Below are 19,694 nucleotides of genomic sequence, written 5' to 3'. Positions count from 1 at the left end.
GTTGAAGTTAAATTTATAACTATTTACTATGACCCTACTAGCGTGTCTTATATTTGTAGATTAAGAAACATAAAATACAATCTGCACAGTGACAACGACAAATCCAGCGGGTAAGCAAAAGTATGTATACATGTATACTCTCACAAAATATTAGTTTGTTTCATCAAGAGGTATTTAATACATTGGTGGGCAATGCAGCAGCTCATAGAATGTTAATGATTTTACTAAGCATATTATTTTCGTCACACAATCAGTTATAATCGGTATGTTGAATATGAAAGTTAATATTGGAAAGATATTGTTTGTATATTTCATTTATATTAGAAAAAATGTTAAAGCAATTATTAGTTACATTACCAAACGATTGTTCTATCATATATCAAACAAATTGTCTACATGCTCGGTTAAATGGCGACATACGATTCCACACACATGTAAATAAAGAAAAATATTCAACAAATTAAAATATGTGCAACAATTGATAATACTTTATCATATTTTCTATTGAACAATGATCTGATACCACATTCGAACGACCAATGACTCTTACAAGTGTGTGCTTTTCTTTTTTATGCCTGAACTTGTAACTCTCGGACAGATCTAAGGCGATTATCCCATATTGTATTGATTAAAAGTGTTTAATGCACTGTGGTTTGTACGTTATGTGTCACTCGCTTAATTCATGGTAGGCCTTAGCACTAATCCTTTATACATTTATTTTATTTATATTTTGTGTAGCTGTTGCTAAGTGTAGGGCCTCATAATAATGCCTTTAAACAGGGCCTTTATTTGTATTTTATTCGTATTTCACTAAGTGTGTTGCAGGCCTTAGTGTTTTGCCCTTTAACAGGGGCCTTTGTTTGTACGCTAAGTGTCTCTCGCTTAGTGTATTGTAGGCCAAGGTATTGTGCATTTAAACAGGGCCTTTGTGTGTACGTTATGTGTCTCTCGCTTAGTGTATGGTAGGCGTAGGTATTGTGACTTCTAACAGGGCCTTTGTTTGTACGTTATGTGTCTCTCGCTTAATGTATGGTAGACCTTGGTAGTATGCCTTTTAACAGGGCCCGTATTTTAACGTTATTTGACTCTCGCTTAGTGCATGGTAGGCCTAGGTATTAAGCATTTTAAGATGGCCCTTGTTTGTAAGTTATGTGTCTCTCGCATTGTGTATGGTAGGCTTAGGTATTGTGCCTTTCAACAGGGCCCTTGTCTATATGTTTTGTGTCTATCGCTTAGTGTATGGTAGGCCTAGGTATTGTTCCTTTGTAGAGGGCCCTTGTTTGTAAATTATGTGTCTCTCGCTTAGTGTATGGTAGGCCTAAGTATTATGCCATTTAACAGGGCCTTTGTACGTTATGTGTCTCACGCTTAGTGTGTTGTAAGCCTAGGTTATGTGTCTTTCAACAGGGCCTTTGTTTGTACGATATGTGCCTCAAGTTTAGTTTGTGGAAGGCCTATGTATTGTGCCTTTTAACAGGGCCCTTGTTTGTACCTAATGTGTCTTTCGCTTATTGTATGGTAGGCTTAGGCTATGTGTCTTTCTACAGGGTCCTTGTTTGTACGTTATCTGTCTCTCGCTTCGTGCAAAGTTGAGTCAAGGATTGTGCTCCATTTTTGGTTTCTGGGTTTTTCCGATTAATATTCATTGAATTCAGGTTTATAGACAAACAGCAAAACGATCAGCCATTATACATTTTTGTTAGAGTCAAATATTGAATATTAAGGTTTACTTACAAACACAATAATTGTTACATAACCTGACCAAACAAAAGTTTAAATTTCTAAAAATCCAAAAGCTATATCAATTTGCTCATTCAATAAATATTAAAATCTGCTGCAATTACCATCTCAAAGTTCAAAGTTCTCAAAAAGTATTTTGTTGATCTTTATTTCATCTAATGAATAACATTTTTAACTGTTTTTTGCATGGCAACATGTTTCAGCTATTAATCATGCTTAAATAAGATCACAAGACATGGAAATGCCGATTTTTAAAGAGGGATTTATTCAAAATTTATTTCGAATTGCACGTAGCAAATTATATGTTATCTCTTTTACCAAAAGATGGTTCAACATTCTTAACGAATTTTAATCTATTAAACATATGGTCAATAAAAGCATCATTTGTGGGTAAGTTAATGAAAATTCTTCCTAAATAGATAAACCTGTCGACAAGGCCTAAACAAAATTTGTTTGGTTAGGGTTACATCCTTTTAAAAAAATAGGTTGGGTAGGTAGGCTCTTTTTATTTTTATTTTTTTAATAGGCTTTATAAGAATGTCATTTTCATCATTGGATAATGGTAATAAAGTTATCTTCTGTATAAGCATTTAAGGGTTTCAACTGCAAAGTGAAAAGTTTAAAAAAAAAAAACTATAAAAACGGTAGGGTCGGCGTAGGGTAACCCGAACCAAATGTATTTTTTTAACCCAAGCATAATATAATTGAGACAAAGTAATAAGCAAAAAATTGAAAAAAAATAAATAATTGCGGAATGACGCTCATACAATCTTAATACCAGTCCTTTATCAACATGTTTGTCAAAGCTTTAGCGAGTTATTTATATAGTTTGTTTTCACTTGTTGCATATTCAATGCAAGTTTTTCAAATGAAACAATAGTTCAAATAATGCTTAATATAATTATAATGGAAACAAATAATTACACATATACCAAAGATTTATTTGCTAGGGTTATTGCGTTTTAACTAAAATAACTATCCCTGTAGATGTAAGATACGATTGATAAAACTTGTTTCTTAAAATATCACATTTTCAAAACTATCTTGGTTATGTTTAACATGTTGCAGCTTATCACATTTCTCATCTGGATACGTGTTCGAATATTCTAACATATGTACTAGTTACAAGTTAAGTTTACTAAACTATTCTATACAAGTTAATATATATTGAAATATATTCGATTAATGTAATATTGCCCACTCTACTCAGCGTCAAAAAGCGTCATGAATAACTTCTATTAGTCAAATACCTTATATAAAGGAATACAGGTTTCTGTGAAAAGGTTTATCTCACCTTTTCAAATTCCTCTATGCCCTGTTTCGCTTTCAGTATTTCTTGTTCGAGTATCTGTCTTTTCTAAAATCATAATGGCGAAATTTTTAGTTAGTTGAGTTATATTGTCAGTACACATAGACTATTTCTTTTATTGCGAACTTATAGAATTGAACAAAACATAATTTATCAAATATATTAGTTTCATTGAAAGGACTAATGTGCACGGTTAAATATACCTGCTTTCCCTGAATAAATCTGTACACGAAGACTTAGGATATTTATATAACAGGTCTCACCTTTTCTGAATTATCTTTGTCTTGTTTCACTTGTTTCAGCTCATCACAAAGTGCATTCCTTGCCTGTTAACATGAGAATAATAATCTAAATTAACTTTAAGTACTAACAACGCTTACTATCATCATATGATATACATATAAAGCTAACTAACAGATACTAGTTTCAGCAACTAATAAAGACTAGCGACTTTCACCGTCTTTAATTTTGAAAATCCGATTAGATAGTATTTTAAATGGTAAACGAATTAATATGATTTAATCATATTTCAGTTAAGCGGCCTAAATGATTTGGACACTAGTATTCGTGTGATATGCAAAAGCCAAAATAAAAAAAAACACAATTTGACAAATACCAATGTAGATTTAAAACAAAGTATATAATAAGACACTTCGAAATGCGATAGAAAACATGCGTTAATATAATGCCCCCTATTACCTATTAAGAATAAACTAATCATGTATTTATCTATTTAATGTAGTGTGTGTTAAGAACATATGTTTAAGTACAATGGCGGGATACACTTTTACAAACCTTTTCTGACTGATCTAAATCTTGCTTGACTTGACTTAACAGTAAGGTGAGCTCCCGCCGAGTCTGAAATCAAACATTCAAATATAGAACAGTATATGGGCTTTTGAAAATGATGCACGTTTTACAACTATTTTCCAATCGGACAGACTGGGTAGGATTATGATTATGTTTAAAAAATGTTACGCAGTCTTATATAATTCGACAGATAGAAATCATAGTTGAAATTTATGAATACATTAAACATTTAGTGCATTGAAATTGATCATTCAACAGTTGGGAAACACTGTTGCTGATGGTCAACGTGCTTTTTGGATGAAAAGCGACATTTGGCCGTTAAAAAATATTACAGTTTGTAGCACATAAGCAACCGACATCACACTCGATACCTTGTTAATTTTTGTGGTGGATGCGACAACATCGTTCGCATTTCCATCGTCGCTCCCATTAACTTCTTCTTGTTGTTCACAAACCTCCTCCAAATCCTGAAACAGGCATTCTAGTATAACATTGTTTTCCTTAAAGCCAAACTCTTTAAAAGTATGTTTGTGTTTGAATTCTTTAAGGTGGGATCTGACGTCCGAAACCTCTTTCTCAAAATGTCTGTTCATTAGATACAGGTGTCCAGCCATATTTTTATCAACAAAACTATCAATTTTACTTTCTGCATCATGACACCACTTGGTTTTCTCATCACACATTTTAGTGATATGCGAATGAGTGGTCAAGTTTTCGTTATGTTTCTTCGTTATTCCGTTTCTAGTGCCACTTGTCAATTCATCTACACGTTGTTTAATTTTATTTCCAAGTCCCATACATTCTTGCACACATTTATCAGCGTTTTTATTGCAATTCTCCTTACTGTGTTCTGCTTCATTTTTCAAAAGCAGAATCTCATTTTTTATTTCCATCAATAATGACTTCATTGTGTTGACTTTCTCGCAGTCAATGTTAACTACTTCATGCAACAAGTCAACGACTTCTTCTACGCAAGAACGATGTTCCGAATGAAGACATCGGCCACAAATCGTGGAATCATGAATTTTACAAAGAAATATCGCCTTTTCTGTCAGATGCTGCTTACATCTTTCTTCTGTGATGTCCCGCAATATATCATTTGGATTTTCTGTACCATCCTCATGCATTTTAACAGCCTCGTGCATAATGACAGTATGCGTTTGAAAAACATTTACTGTCTTGTGAATATCTGCACAAGTTTCACCAACGTATCCGCAACTTTTGCAATATCCAACTGCATTTTCATTACCGCACATTTCACACTGAATCTGCTTTGATGCCATGTCATATGATTATGAAGGTTCAACATATATTGAGTTAAACCAAAACGTTCTTTTATGCGAGAGTTAATTTGAGTTATTGTTTTGGGTCGATCTATTGGTTCATAGTCATCACTACATCGTCATTCAAGTACATGTATCCCTGAAATTAAGAATATTGAAATGATAATCAGGATCATGAGAATACAAAACAATAACAACGAATTTATTAAAAAGCTAACTGCTAGTAACGCTGTCAATGAAAACAATTATTATTAGGACCTTAACGCCATGCCAATCACTTTATCAATCGTAAATCATAAAGGTTTAATATGCGTTTCTGCGTTTCAAATTTTGGACTGTGGAACGATCGATTCCATCAAATATTATATTTTCATGTAAAACTACACCCATGTTTTAGATATTTGAATGATACGTTTGAAAATGTCATGATGGAAGAGTATCAGTTATACCTTGAATTAATTTTTGATCGATTAGTACAGCTATAATCTAAACTTTATTTTGTCCCTATCATGTATCGCACAAACCCAACACGCATCCTGTTTACATGAAGCTGATTGTATGTCAACGCCATGAGATCAAGAGTAGGACAATCCATAACATGATACTAATGCACAATGCAGCAACAGTAAACATACCTATAATTATATATGGAAGCTCGATAACGTCTTAACCAATCGTTTATGACCGATTGAAAACGCATCTTGTGTTTACATGCCAAATGGCTGTCAAATATGTTTTGACGGGGAAATAAACCCGTTCGGTTTTGATTTTGCGCTTCTTAATTAGTGCGTTCAGTAAATAAGGCGTCAATTTGAATATATGAATACATGAGCAAAATTGGCATGTCAGTTAGAATTGTATAGGTTTTAAGGGTGTTCAATTCGATGTTTTCAAATTGTGCGGTTACAAGTATGCTCAGGTGCGATTTCTATAACAAAAATGTTAATATTATAACAATATCTGCATTATTTATCTGAATGTGTGCTGTTGGTTAAGACCGTCCTGAGTATAGGGTAAATCACAATTTTTCTCGTATCTATTTTCACATATATATATATATATATATATATATATATATATATATATATATATATATATATATATATATATATATATATATATATATATATGTTCATACAGAATAAATAAATACTATAAAATGAATATGACGGGCTTCTTTTAAACTAGACAATACTATGACCGTTAAGTAAAATAGCTTATAACTAGATCCACAATACGAACATGAATTTGAGGAAACCACTCAGATCAGAGCATTATAAACTGACTCATCATTTCTCTTATTGAACGGTCCTTTCACATTATCGGTATTGTTGAATGCACTGGCAAACATGTTAATTCTATATAATCATGTATTGAGTGAATGAAATATACCCCTGGCTGGCAACTGCCCATGCTATTAAAATCAATTAGTCGATAATATACATGTAACACCCTTTTTTATCAAAATTATTCGGTTTAGTCATTAAGTATTAATTATCGACATAACAAGCACTCTGCGTCGGTCTTTCGTGATATAGAAATACTATGACTTCGATCAAAACGTTAGCACAAGTCATTTCAGTCGTCACGGATTATTGAATCGTATTTTAATGGCTGGGTCAAACATGTTAAATAAATCAAAATCAATCGAATGAGTAGCGTTGATTTCAAATCATAATTCCCTTTTTCTTTCCCTATGGTCTATGAAGACCGGAGAAACCAAGCTGCAGTGCATTTATCAAGCTAATAACTTTCTTATTTAAAAAGCATCACCCTTTCAGCTTTGTTACACTTAAAACACTTGTTTGTCATCATTTAAAAACTCATTATTCCGCTTTTTTGAACACACTTCCAAATAAACTAATTTACACATATCGAAAATAATTAAAGCTTTTAGACAAGAGAAAGTATATCAAAATAACAGTAATAGTAAGTCAAATCTTACACGTACGCCTCGATCTTATTTAATGTAACATACCTTTTACTATTTTCCCAACGTTAGCACTGAAGGTAACACAAGCCATCAAATTTAGTGAATATAACCTAAGGTATAAATCGAATACGTTCAAACATTGAATTCATGAAATGAATAGTGTGAATTTCAAAATCGTAAATATGATTACTGAAAACCAAGGTCAACCAACCTGCATTGTATTTAGAAGCAAATTACTTCCTTGTTTAAGTTAAATCGCCTTTATTGTTCTGTTTCGCTTAAAACACTTATTTGTAATCATTTAATAAACACTTTTATCCAAATATTGAACACACTCACAAATTACCTCTTTTTTAAACCATATTTAAAGTAATTATAAATGATAAACACAAGCAGGTTTATCAATGTAAACAACTGACGTTAGTTATTATGGGAGCAGTCAACAGTTTAGTTAAACGACGATATTCAATGTTTTCATGTCACTTAAGGAATTTTTAAGAAATGATATCAATCACTTGCAATCGAAAACAGCTTTAATTAAGGGAATAAATATGTTGTGGTAGTATGGATTCTTTATTTATTTCATTAAGGGACACACCCAGAAGTATAATATAGTTTGTAGATTTTTGATATTGATCGTGAAAAGCATTAACCTAAACTTGTTTATTTGTTTAATTAAAGGAATCATGTATAGATAATTCTAAGCACATTCTCGCTTTGTGAGAACACAGGTGATAAATAGAATGATACAAGAAACAGCAAATGCCTCAGATGTAACGAAGTAGAATTGAACATTGATGAATATGTGTATGTCGATTATAATAATGAAGTTTCTGAGGCCATTAAATCGAAATTTGGAAGATGAAACCCAGGATATCGAGCGCCATTTAATATAACCCGAATAATTAAATCACGGGTTATTCTTGGTAGCATAACTCATATAACTGTCGGGACAAAGTGCTTTTGACGGCAAACGTGGATGCTGCATGCTAACTTTGAAGTCAATGGACCGTACATTTTGTTTGCAACGATTAACAATTATTTGCAATTGTTATGAAAATCAAATGAAAATTAAAAACAACATTCTCAATACCATATGTTTTTTATTAATTATCTGTTGATTTTCGCTTTCACGTTTGTTTTTTGCTTAGTCGAACCTTCGCGCTATAACACCAATGGATATGAAGTATCTGATCACAAGTGTCCGATGAAGGACGACTCAACAGCAGAGGACAACTCAACAGCACAGGATACAATCCTGTATCTGGAAGATTTACTCTCCGTACAATGGTCATTACATTTTTACAAGTATAGTAAACAGTCATATACATACAACGATGTGCTTAAGTACTGCCGAAACTATAGCAGAATTTCATGAACTACAGATATATTATACTTTTTACAAACGTGTACACTTGCAAGCAAGACCAGTTAAAATAATCAATAGTTTTATACATTTCAGACAGCATGAACGACAGTTATGCATTAAGTACAACATTAATTGAACAGCTCCCCGCAAAGGGAGGTGACCAGTGCTCATACGTAAGCAGAAGTGTTGTCTGCTTCGAGATTATCTTGATGTAAATATTGATTTAAAAGCGTTTTTCGTAATATTTCTATTGTTTTAAAGTTAGGTTTGCTAGTAATAGCTTCAATTCTATATGTTTGTTTTAGTAACACAATGTTGATTAGTTATTGACGAATTCATTATTGCGAAAACACTGTTATCGCGATATCGAAAGTAGAATTCATTTACAGCAAATAGTCAAGAATAAAAATCGGAAATCGAAAGTAGACGTATTTTCTGAAAGTCAACATCAAAAAGGTCTCTTTTTAAAGTTATTCTTTATTTAACACAATAAACGTGCTTATGGGCGTTGATTCCTTTTCTAATAATACAATGAAAAGTACAGGGCGAATTGTTACTTCTCTAACTTCTTATACCATTTTGCACCCTCAGTTTACACTCACTAGACACTTAGTACTAGTGAATTTGACTCATTAAGCGGACTCGAGAGTGTTTTAAATAAATTGATAGCTTTCTGAACAACAGAGCTTTTAATGGTTTAAACGAACCAACCTGAATTATATTCATAAGCAAATACCTTTCTTGTTGAAAAATCTACTTTCTCTTTTGGAGGTTTAAACACTTATATTTCATCCTTTAAAGCACATCTATCTAAACACTGAACACACCCAAACATATTCTCCTTTTTGAACATATCGAAAAAAATAATTACGTTAAAAACACAAACAAAGTCAATTTAAAAATACTTCACTGAAACCAATGCTTCTGCATCGATCTTATTCTATAAAATGCTTTTACTAAAATCCCAACGTTTGTACAAGTCATTTAGTTGTCGCAGCTAGCGAAATGTATTTAGGTTTGAATTTGAAATGTTAACAAAATCTTATTTATCAATAGAAAAGAGTGGATTTCAAAATTGTAATAACCCTTTAATCTCTGAAGACCGGGGAAAATGAACCTATATTTATTCAGAAGTAAATGACTACCTTGGTTAAGTCAAATCTTTTTGATAAAATGATACACTTGAATCACTTACTTGATATCGTTTAAACACACATGTATCCAAACATTGCACAAACTCTAAAATACCATCTTTTTAAAACCTATTTACAATCATTCTTACGGTTAAACAAATCACTATAAACAAGGAAGGTCAGTTGCTGAGAGAGCAGTCAACAGTTTTGGTAAGAGAGAATATTCCGTGTCTACATGATATTAAAGGAATGCTTTTAGATACAAAGGCTTTGGATAGTAGACTGTATATGTATTGTTTGTGAGTTCAATATATCTTAATAGTTATAGATCATAGAAAGCATGAACTAAGGATGTATTATTTGTTTAAATTGAAGGATTTCTGTGTTGATAATTTCGTTTTGTGAGTACACGTCTGAAGAGAAACAGAATGAAACAAGAAATTGCATATGCCTCCAATGAAAGAGGGTAGAATCGAATATTAATTAATTTATGTCTAGAGGATATAACTACAATGTTGTTCTTGGGGACAATAAATCGTAACATTGAAGGTTGAATTTCAAGCATTCGAGCTTCACAATTGCCAGAATGACCGAATCACGATTTCATTCTTGGTAACATTACTCATTGAAATGTCGTGACACAGTGCTATGTTAAAATTTAAAGATTGAGTTAAAATAACTGAATCACGATTTCATTTTTGGTAACATTACTCAATTAACTGTTGGGACACAATGCTATGGACGGCCAATGTTGATGCTACATTCTAACTTTGATGTCAATGGTCCCTGCATTTGATCCAGTTTGCAACGTTTGACTATACTTAGCATTTGTTTTCTGAAAATAAAAGGAAATAAAAACATTGTAGAAAACACATGTAATGTTTTTAAATTTTTTTGTCGATTTCACGTTTGGTATTTTGGGTGATCGAAATACAAGCATATATGAATCTGAAGTAACTAATCAAAAGTGTCCTATGAAGGACAATGCAACAACATTGGATAGTATCCTGTTTCTGGCAAGGATACACACTCATAATGTAATTCGCCTGTTCCTTGCATGCAGAGAGAAGCAGGTTATCCAAAACGAAGGGTCTATTCCTGTGTGTTTTCTTCTAGGTCGGCCATTATAAATGTAGAAGATTTCCTCTGAGAACAGTACCTATAACATTATCACAATTTATGATCAAACAGCCATATACATAAACGATGTTCAAACGTCATAAAATATAGACAGTCATGAAACTCGCACAAGTAAAAGTCTTACAAGTTTACATTTTGTTAGTACGACAAGTTTAAATAAACATGAGTTGTCACACGGCAGACACGCAGTTTATACGCTACTACAAAATTGATCGAACAACTCCCCGCAAAGGGAAGAAATAAATGCTCATATGTAAACAAAAGTGTTGTCTGCTTCTAGTCTATCCTATTGTTAATATTGACATGTTTTTGGTACTATTTTTAGTGTTTGATAGTACGGTATTGTTTGCTTTAGTTTGCATTATACAAGTGTGAGTTACATAGCAAGTGTGTTTGAGTAACTCAGATTTGATGAATTGTTTACGAATTTGTTACCGGTATAACGAATGTGTAAAAAGCCAAGAATATGAACCGAAATAAGACGTATTTTCTGAACTTCGACAATAAACATTGTTTAGACTAATTAATTTAAAGTGACACTCTCATTCAAAATCAATACATACACATTTTTTACAAACATAAATTTTGAGTGATAAAGCCTTAACTACTTTTAAAAAAATGTATTTAACAGAAATTTTAATTACTGAAAACAAGTGTATCTAAAAGCTGAAAACACAAATATATTAAATGATTGGTGATGCTAAAACATTTACTGTGTTCTTTTATCGGTTAATAAGGTAGAAATACCGTGTGTTCGTCACCTTTCTTTCAATTTAAACTCGCTATTCTTCATAAGAATCATGCATTTCGACATTTCTTCATCATTTTTATATATAAAACAATTGTATTCATTGTGGTTAATCTTATTTGTGAGTAAGAGTGCATCTTTTACATATTGGCTCATGGGTGTAGTTTATTGAGCTTCCTTTATTATTAGAACAATGAAACCTGCATGAATAATTGTTACTTCTTTATACTTTTTAAACATTATTTTCCCTCAGTTTGGGCTCTTCATTTCTCTGCAGAACGTTAAATAAAAACAGTATACTGTACATAGAAGATCTTGAATAAATCATATAACGCGCTTTAGAATGTAACGAAGGTCATGCACATATAACTGATGGTTTGAGAACCCCACGCTGGAAAAGTTTATAAGATTGAGGGTTAAGATCAGCAAGCAAGAGAGTTTATAAGAATGGAAGCTTTAAAATGTTCAGCAGAGATGTGTCATATTACTTATGCTTTAGAAAGAGACGACGATAAGTTTAATGTGTTTGCGGTTTAGTAAGTAATGTCATTTTAAATATTATACTGATATTTTGAAACGTGATGTATGAACAGTTTATAGAACAGGTGCTTTATTACCTAATGCAGCAATATAGCTTTATTTCGCTGATTAGGCATCAATGAAATGAGGCTTTAAAATACAAAGCAGGAAAGTAATTCATGGATAAAGACTCCTAGAGGTGGGACTTTAGAACCGTACACATGCCATTGTCATCAAAGAGTAGCTTTTAACGTCAAACGTGACTGTTGAATATGTCTGATGCTTTGGAATGTTACGAAAGAGATGTTTGCAGAAACTTTGCCAAATGTTTTATAAAATGGAGACTAAACACAGTTACGCAAGAAAGTTTCATATAACTGAGGTTTAGAGCACCACTCAAGACAATTTATTGAAGTGAGGCTTTAAACGTAACAAAGAACATTAAACTATGGAGTTTAAGTTATTTCTGTACGATTTGAATATCTTAAATATATTGTGAAAAGGTACATCACTTTTCCTTTCATAAAATATTATTTTAAGCTATTAAAACAAGCACATATAATCAATGTCTACAGTGTAAATAATTATCGCCGCATTAATAAAGAAATCCTAATTTACCCGATCCACCTAACTGCTAGACGGCTTTCATTCTAAGGTAAAATCTCTATTAAGCTATTTCCCTTAAATTATATAACTTTATAAATATTAACAGCAAATTTTGTATTGACATTGACATTTTCCGATTTACTAAATGAATTTCGGTTGGAAACACTCGTGTGATACTCTATGTTATGTTGGAAACACTTGTGTGATACTCTATGTTCTGTTGGAAACACTCGTGTGATACTCTATGTTTTGTTGGAAACACTCGTGTGATACTCTATGTTCTGTTGGCAACACTCGTGTGATACTCTATGTTCTGTTGGAAACACTCGTGTGATACTCTATGTTCTGTTGGAAACACTCGTGTGATACTCTATGTTCTGTTGGAAACACTCGTGTGATACTCTATACTCTGTTGGAAACACTCGTGTGATACCGTATGTTTTGTTAGAAACACTCGTGTGATACTCTATGCTCTGTTGGAAACACTCACGTGATACTCTATGGTCTGTTGGTAACACTCGTGTGATACTCTATGTTATGTTGGAAACACTCGTGTGATACTCTATGTTCTGTTGGAAACACTCGTGCGAGACTCTATGTTCTGTTGGAAACACTCGTGTGATTCTCTAAGTTCTGTTTGAAATACTCGTGTGATACTCTATGTCAACATCTCAGGTAAATGAGAGCAGTAATGTAATATTATACCGTTCTCTTTGAGTGTATGTAACTCAAATTATATCTCAAGTTCATGTCCTTTTATGCAATATATAATTTATTCTCTTGATACATTTGATTGAATTAAAACGACTAATTAAATAATATAATTATTATAATGTATATAAGGACCTGGCTCATTTGTTTGATTGATGACAATGAGACCGGTAATCGAACTATTCAATGATCACAAATTATTCAATGCAAAAATATACAAACTCAAGCATGAAAACACTCAATTATATTGCAAATAATAAAATATGGACGGATGTATAATTAAATGTTTTACCCGTAAAACTAATTATCATAATTTATAACAAATAATATTAAAGAATGTTTTATATTTATCATACATGTAAACACAAGTAAATAACATTTTCTCTAATACTATATTGATGTATTTCTGCTAACAATTTGATACCTCTTTAGAAATACAAATATTTGTAAAAAATATCTATGCTAGGTAGTTTACTAGAAAAGTTGAATGAAACGCGTTTTAATTATTATTTTATGAACTGTCTTTATAGTCATATTCTTATACTTAAAATAATTTTAAACATATCAGTGCATGGACTTGTTTGAACGGTAGCAACCTCACAACACATGCTTCATACAAAAGTATACAGTCTGATTGGTCGCGTCGATTTTGAGCCAACGGGATTCAACTGTACATTTTAACGTATTTCGCAAAAGTGATGCACCAGTCTTTACAGAGTAATTCAGATTAATGGTAAATCGATAATCCCGGTTATGTATGCAATTGATGTGCTTAGATTAACCATTATCATAATCTGTCCCGCCGGCCTGTACACGTGCATTACTTACATTTTGGCATCATGATGACGAAATAAACATGACGCGTGCGTTCCAAACAAGTTAACTAAATTTATCAATTACATGTCTAAAAAATGCAGAATTTACGTCATTTGTGCTCAAGAGATTTGACTTGTTGCTAAATAATTAACTGTGTTGTTGCTTATGGAAATATACATTTCAGGCTTAATACTAATCATGGCCATATAAATGTTAGGTTTCCTGTCAACCCCCCCCCCCCCCGAAAAACACACAAAGAAAACAAAAAGAAAACACGACCAGTTCTGTTTTCAAATGTCCAATGTAATCAAACTTTAATTTTTTACATCATGTTTTCACCAACACTACCTAAAAAAAAAGTGAACATTTTACGAAAAGTAATTGGCTACCTAGTTCCAAACTCTACGAAGCTCCCTTCTCTTCTTCTTTGAATGTTATTTCCAATTTCAAGCTCTAATCAGCACGCCGGCGCTATTATCATTAAACTGCACAGCGCAGCCATTCATTAAACTAATGCTAACTTAGACTTAAGTGAGTTTGTGTTCAGTTTTCTTTTACATGTTACGTTTTCGATTATCATTATTTACATTAAAGAGTTTAAAATCAATATAATGTTTATTATTATCTGGATATTTATATTCTTATTGCCCGGTAGGTCAGTTTTAATATGAGCCTAACGCTAAACATACAATGAAATCAGTATGGCCTAATATAGTTCAATAACCGACATAGCAAAACTAAGGTAAGTAAGTATGGCCTAATATAGTTCAATAACCGACATAACAAAACTAAGGTAGGTCGGTATTGCCTAGTACAGTTCAATAATCGGAATGAAAAAAACTATGGATAGTCGGTATGGCCAAATACAGTTCAATAACCGAGGTAACACAACCAAGATAAGTTGGTATGGCCCAGTACAGCTCAGTAACATAACAAAACAATATATACAATACAGGATAGTCGGTTTGGCCTTATATAGTTCAATAACCGGCATAAAAAACTAAGGTAAGTCAGTGTGGCCTTATACAGATCTGTAACCGACAAAACAAAACAAAGGTAAGTCGGTATGGCCTAATACATTTCAATAATTCAATCACCGACAAAATGAAACTAAGTTAAGAAATTTTAAAAAACAGGTACATGATCTAGCATTGAATATTTTAAATAAAGCGGTAATATCAATTTTGTTTGTAACATAGCTCGTATATATATTATAACTACAAATATTTAAAAAATCATACCGCAGTGTTTGCTTAATCACATAAACGTGTACGGTAACACTCTAGAACGTAATTGGGAATGTAAAATGTACAAGTAAGGTAGATATTTACCTGTTCCTTTCATCCTCAATATTTGCACAAGATAAGCGGGTTAAGTTATGATCCAAGGGTAAACATATCATATCACCTCGATAGAGTGCATATAACTAGGTCAGTAATAAACTCATGGGAGAAAACTAGGGTGTATATTATTAAATAGTAATCTTCAGTAATCTGCCCTGTGATCATTTAAATGTTTTCAATTACCGTTTTCACGGTAGGATATGGATCAGAAAACCCGTTTTTATGGGATTGTAAGTGTATCATTTTTTCAATGCGTCCGTCTAATCCTAACAAAACATAGATATCCTGACTGACAGTTTATTTCTGACATGAATATTTTATTTCGCGAAAAAACATAAGATTTACAACGAAATATTTCAACGTGTACATATATAAAAGCACTTCATACAAACGATAACAATCCAGAAACACAGCACGTAATAATTGTTTTTAAAACTTATTTTTATTTTTTAGTGTCTTATGGATTTCAATTAAAAGGCAAATCTGCCACATTTACTTCTAATCAGATTTCTTTCATTTATATGATTAGCAGTCATCGCATTTTGAAATGGGCCGTTCATCATTTTTTCTTATATTCATTTATTTTCAGCATTTATGATAATTTGACAAGGAAAAGTTATTTTTTATTTTTTCCTCAATTTCTTTAACTTAAGCTTAGCAACTAAAGTAGCTTAGATTTAACCCCTTTTTATTTTATCCTAATTTAATGTTACCAAAAATAATGTCCTTTTAAAGTCAAGATAGTATGTTAATCGTGCACGTATGTAACAAAACCAAAACCAGTTAGCTTAGCTTATTCCTGCTTCCTTAAGAATTTTCGAGACAGTTATATACGAGCGCTACCATCTGGTTCTGTATTAATGCATGCCGATGACGACATTACTATATACATCTCCTCAATAGCTAATCGGATGTCATAAATGCCCATGTACTATGAACGTTCATCATAAATACGTTGAAAAGCACCTGTATTGTTTGTGCTGATATTTACAAGTGTTTTACACGGTATAGTTGTAGCCCCACGTTTTTCATAGATGTTGGCAGTGATTACAAGTATTAGAACTAAACTTGGCGACATTAATATGATCAGGCACGGCTGAATGAGCTTTCTTTGACGGCATGTACGTGTTTATTATTTAACAACTTGAAGTTACTTGTAACCTTAATAACATTATGAGGGATGAATTAAAAACTGAAATAAAACACCGGACTAGGAGTAAAAAGGTACAGTTAATATTGCATGTTCATCGAGTACTTAAGTCAATAGTCACTGTTTTGCAACTGTTCTTTAATTAATATTTCATATTATTCAATTGATCTAATTTTGATTTATTTCTCAATGTTCATGTCGTGTCCTGTTTAACTCATGAAAAGGAATACACCCATATAGGTTCATTAACTTTTACTGCATGGACATATTCTCGTCCTCATCAAAATCAATTTGTTTTTGAAGAAAAAATCACGATATGAAATATGTGTTCATCCAATGAAGACCGATGGAATTACGATTTCACTCTCAACTGGATTGTGTATGCACTTCCAAGTTGAAATAAATTTAAATGACTTCAAACACGTTTTGTATAACTGACTATATTAGGATGCAATGCAGGTCGATTGTTCTGGTCAATACCAGTAGGGTAAAACTGGGACTCTCGCAGCCATATTTGGCGATTTCCCGCGTTAGCGGCCATGTTTGGTGAAATCCAAGACAAAGGGTCATTGTCTTTTAGTAAGTAGCATAAAACCTAAACTTAGATTATCAGTATTAATCTTCTTGCGATTGAAGTTGGCAGCCATTATTTTACCGGCTTATATGAGTTATAATTTGACACCATATGACTCAAACAGGAGAATGTTTGATTCCTTTTGGGATGAGAATTGAACTATGCTACCTTGGATCACCGATTTTGAAGCAATTTCCATATACGAATGGTTGCGAGATAGTCATAGACATCTGAAAGATTTATTAAGAAGTACCAATTTTCAAACCAAAGTTGATCAGTACAATAGCCATCAAGAGATTGAAGAATTTTCGGATAGATGTAAATTCATTCCCTTTTTAACCGTATACACAGGACTTAAAGACGAGCCCATAGTACGAGAATAATCGACGTCCAAGACATATTTTTTTTTTATTTTTTGGATTGTCAATAGTGGTATATAACAAACCGAACAAATTGGATATTGTAAGTCTGTGCTTAAACAGTTGTCTGAAGTGTTTAAAAATACAAAAATGGCTCAAGCTCAGATACGTTTTTCTAACGAGTTGCAGACATATTTGGGAGGTTTTGGTTTTGAAAATGTCTCTTGGTCACCAATAAGAAGGGAAATTACATGCACACTTGGTGATAAATGTGTCATAGTTGTGAAAGAGAGACAGCGACGCATTTAAATAATATTTAAAAAGGGTCACCAAAGTTTTCAATTACCATTTGATATTTTTGAAACTCTCTGTGATATGAAGGAAAGTGTTCAGTTGTTGGCTTCATTCTTACACGGACAGTCGAAATGACGACTTCAAAACTATAAGAGTTTGAATATAGTTCTCCAAGCATGCTATTCTATCAAGACAGACTTAAAACGTTCGACATGTGGTCACCTCAAATAAAACCAAACAAGTTCCAATTAGTTTCAGCAGGATTTTATTATACTTGCAGAAATGACACAGTAGAGTGTTTTTCTTGCGGTTTGCGATTACATCAGTGGCAGAAAGGAGCCGAGTCGTTGTTAGAACATAAAACACATTCTCCAAGTTGTTTATTTCTGACCATAATTCGACATAATATAAACGACATTTCATGGCAGCATAAGGACACCCGATCTTCGTCCTCCAATGACTCATCCCTAGCACCATGGACGTGGACCGAACCTCTGGCGGGTTTTCAATATGGCAATATAACCGGATGATCAGACAATTCAAATTTGAATTTTTCCGTTATATTTTTTCCGTTACCATATGTAACTATAAAAGACATACAACATAGCACAAACATGCAGTGTTTCATCGACATTTGATGTGATCATATCGCAGCAGAGAAACTTAACATGGATTGCAGTGAACTATCTCAAGATATTTATGAAAATGAGCATTGTGACTCCAAAACGAATGTTATGGACACTACAGAGATTTATACTCCAGTTTCTACAAGTGTCACGCTAATGAAATCGTACTTTGACTTTGTATATGCGAAGGCACTGTGTGAGGTTATGGGTATGGTGACTAGACAACTTTGCTATGGTTTCCAGATGGATCCCCCATCTCAAAAAGATCACGATTGTATCATGGATACAGACCCTGATGATGATGAACATAAAATAGAACGTTACTTTAGTGACATGTTAAACGCAGTTAATGAAAAAAATATACTCCAAAGTTGGGAAGAAATTGTGCGCATTTCAAACATTCCCTCTGAAATGATTGATTTACACAAACTTTTGCTAGAGAGCAATGACTATCTACAGATAATGAAAACCGAGCGGTGGTGTGAAAAAATGAAAAGAATGGTGTTGACAATCAATCGCATTGAAGATCGACTGTTTCATCCATCACGTTGAGCAAAAGAATGTTCACAACACAACAAAATGGACATATTATGCAATGTTGTATGTGTTTTACTGCATTTTTTCTTCAAAAGAAGAATTTATGAGAAATTAAGAATTCTGGCATTGTGTGGCGTAAAATGACTTGTTATATTTATTACTTCACGAATTTCCTTTTTGCATGTTTCAAATAAACATTTAATTCACTTTATGTACATGTATGTCATTGTATGTATATGCGTGTGTGATCATATGCTGACTTATTTTATACATGTTTAGTTTCAAATAAATGTATTTATATCTATACATGTTTTCATTTCCTTGCTTTAGTTTAATTAACAACCCATGTGCCCCATAATATAAACTACTTACAACGATGATCATGTTTAATCATGGATAAAACGCAGAAGGAACATATCCTATCACAATATTATTTCGATTCTAAAAACGCAGGCAGCTTTTTGGGTGCAAAAAAGTTACACAGGATATTAAAACAAAACTATCCAAGAGTATTTACTACTTATTTCATACAGAAATGGCTCAACAATCAAGATTCGTATGACATTCAACGTTAGTCGAGACATACATATAAAAGACCACGTGTTGAAGTGGCGGGTATGAACGATCAGGGTGATATGGATTTAATGGCAGTTGATAACATTGCTAAATACAATGATGGAGTTAAATACCTACT

The 19,694-nt window shown here is 32.6% G+C and overlaps 1 protein-coding gene across 1 annotated transcript in view; it reads right to left on the bottom strand.

Moving 5' to 3' along the window:
• LOC128209890 (girdin-like) overlaps positions 1 to 7,493 on the bottom strand; it is a 36,754-nt gene extending 29,261 nt beyond the window's left edge. The window contains exons 1-5 of the mRNA XM_052914148.1: positions 7,287 to 7,493; positions 4,231 to 5,281; positions 3,845 to 3,907; positions 3,313 to 3,375; positions 3,035 to 3,097 (exon numbers count right to left, since the gene is read on the bottom strand). Of these exons, the coding sequence (XP_052770108.1) occupies positions 3,035 to 3,097; positions 3,313 to 3,375; positions 3,845 to 3,907; positions 4,231 to 5,142 (1,101 nt within the window). The 5' untranslated portion in view covers positions 5,143 to 5,281; positions 7,287 to 7,493. The remainder of the gene's footprint in view (positions 1 to 3,034; positions 3,098 to 3,312; positions 3,376 to 3,844; positions 3,908 to 4,230; positions 5,282 to 7,286) is intronic.
• Positions 7,494 to 19,694: the final 12,201 nt, after the last annotated feature.

The sequence above is a fragment of the Mya arenaria genome, chromosome 11, assembly GCF_026914265.1.
Source record: "Mya arenaria isolate MELC-2E11 chromosome 11, ASM2691426v1".
In the NCBI taxonomy this organism is placed as follows: domain Eukaryota; kingdom Metazoa; phylum Mollusca; class Bivalvia; order Myida; family Myidae; genus Mya; species Mya arenaria.
Note: the sequence above shows the minus strand (reverse complement) of the source record. Positions and strands in the feature narration are given on the sequence as shown.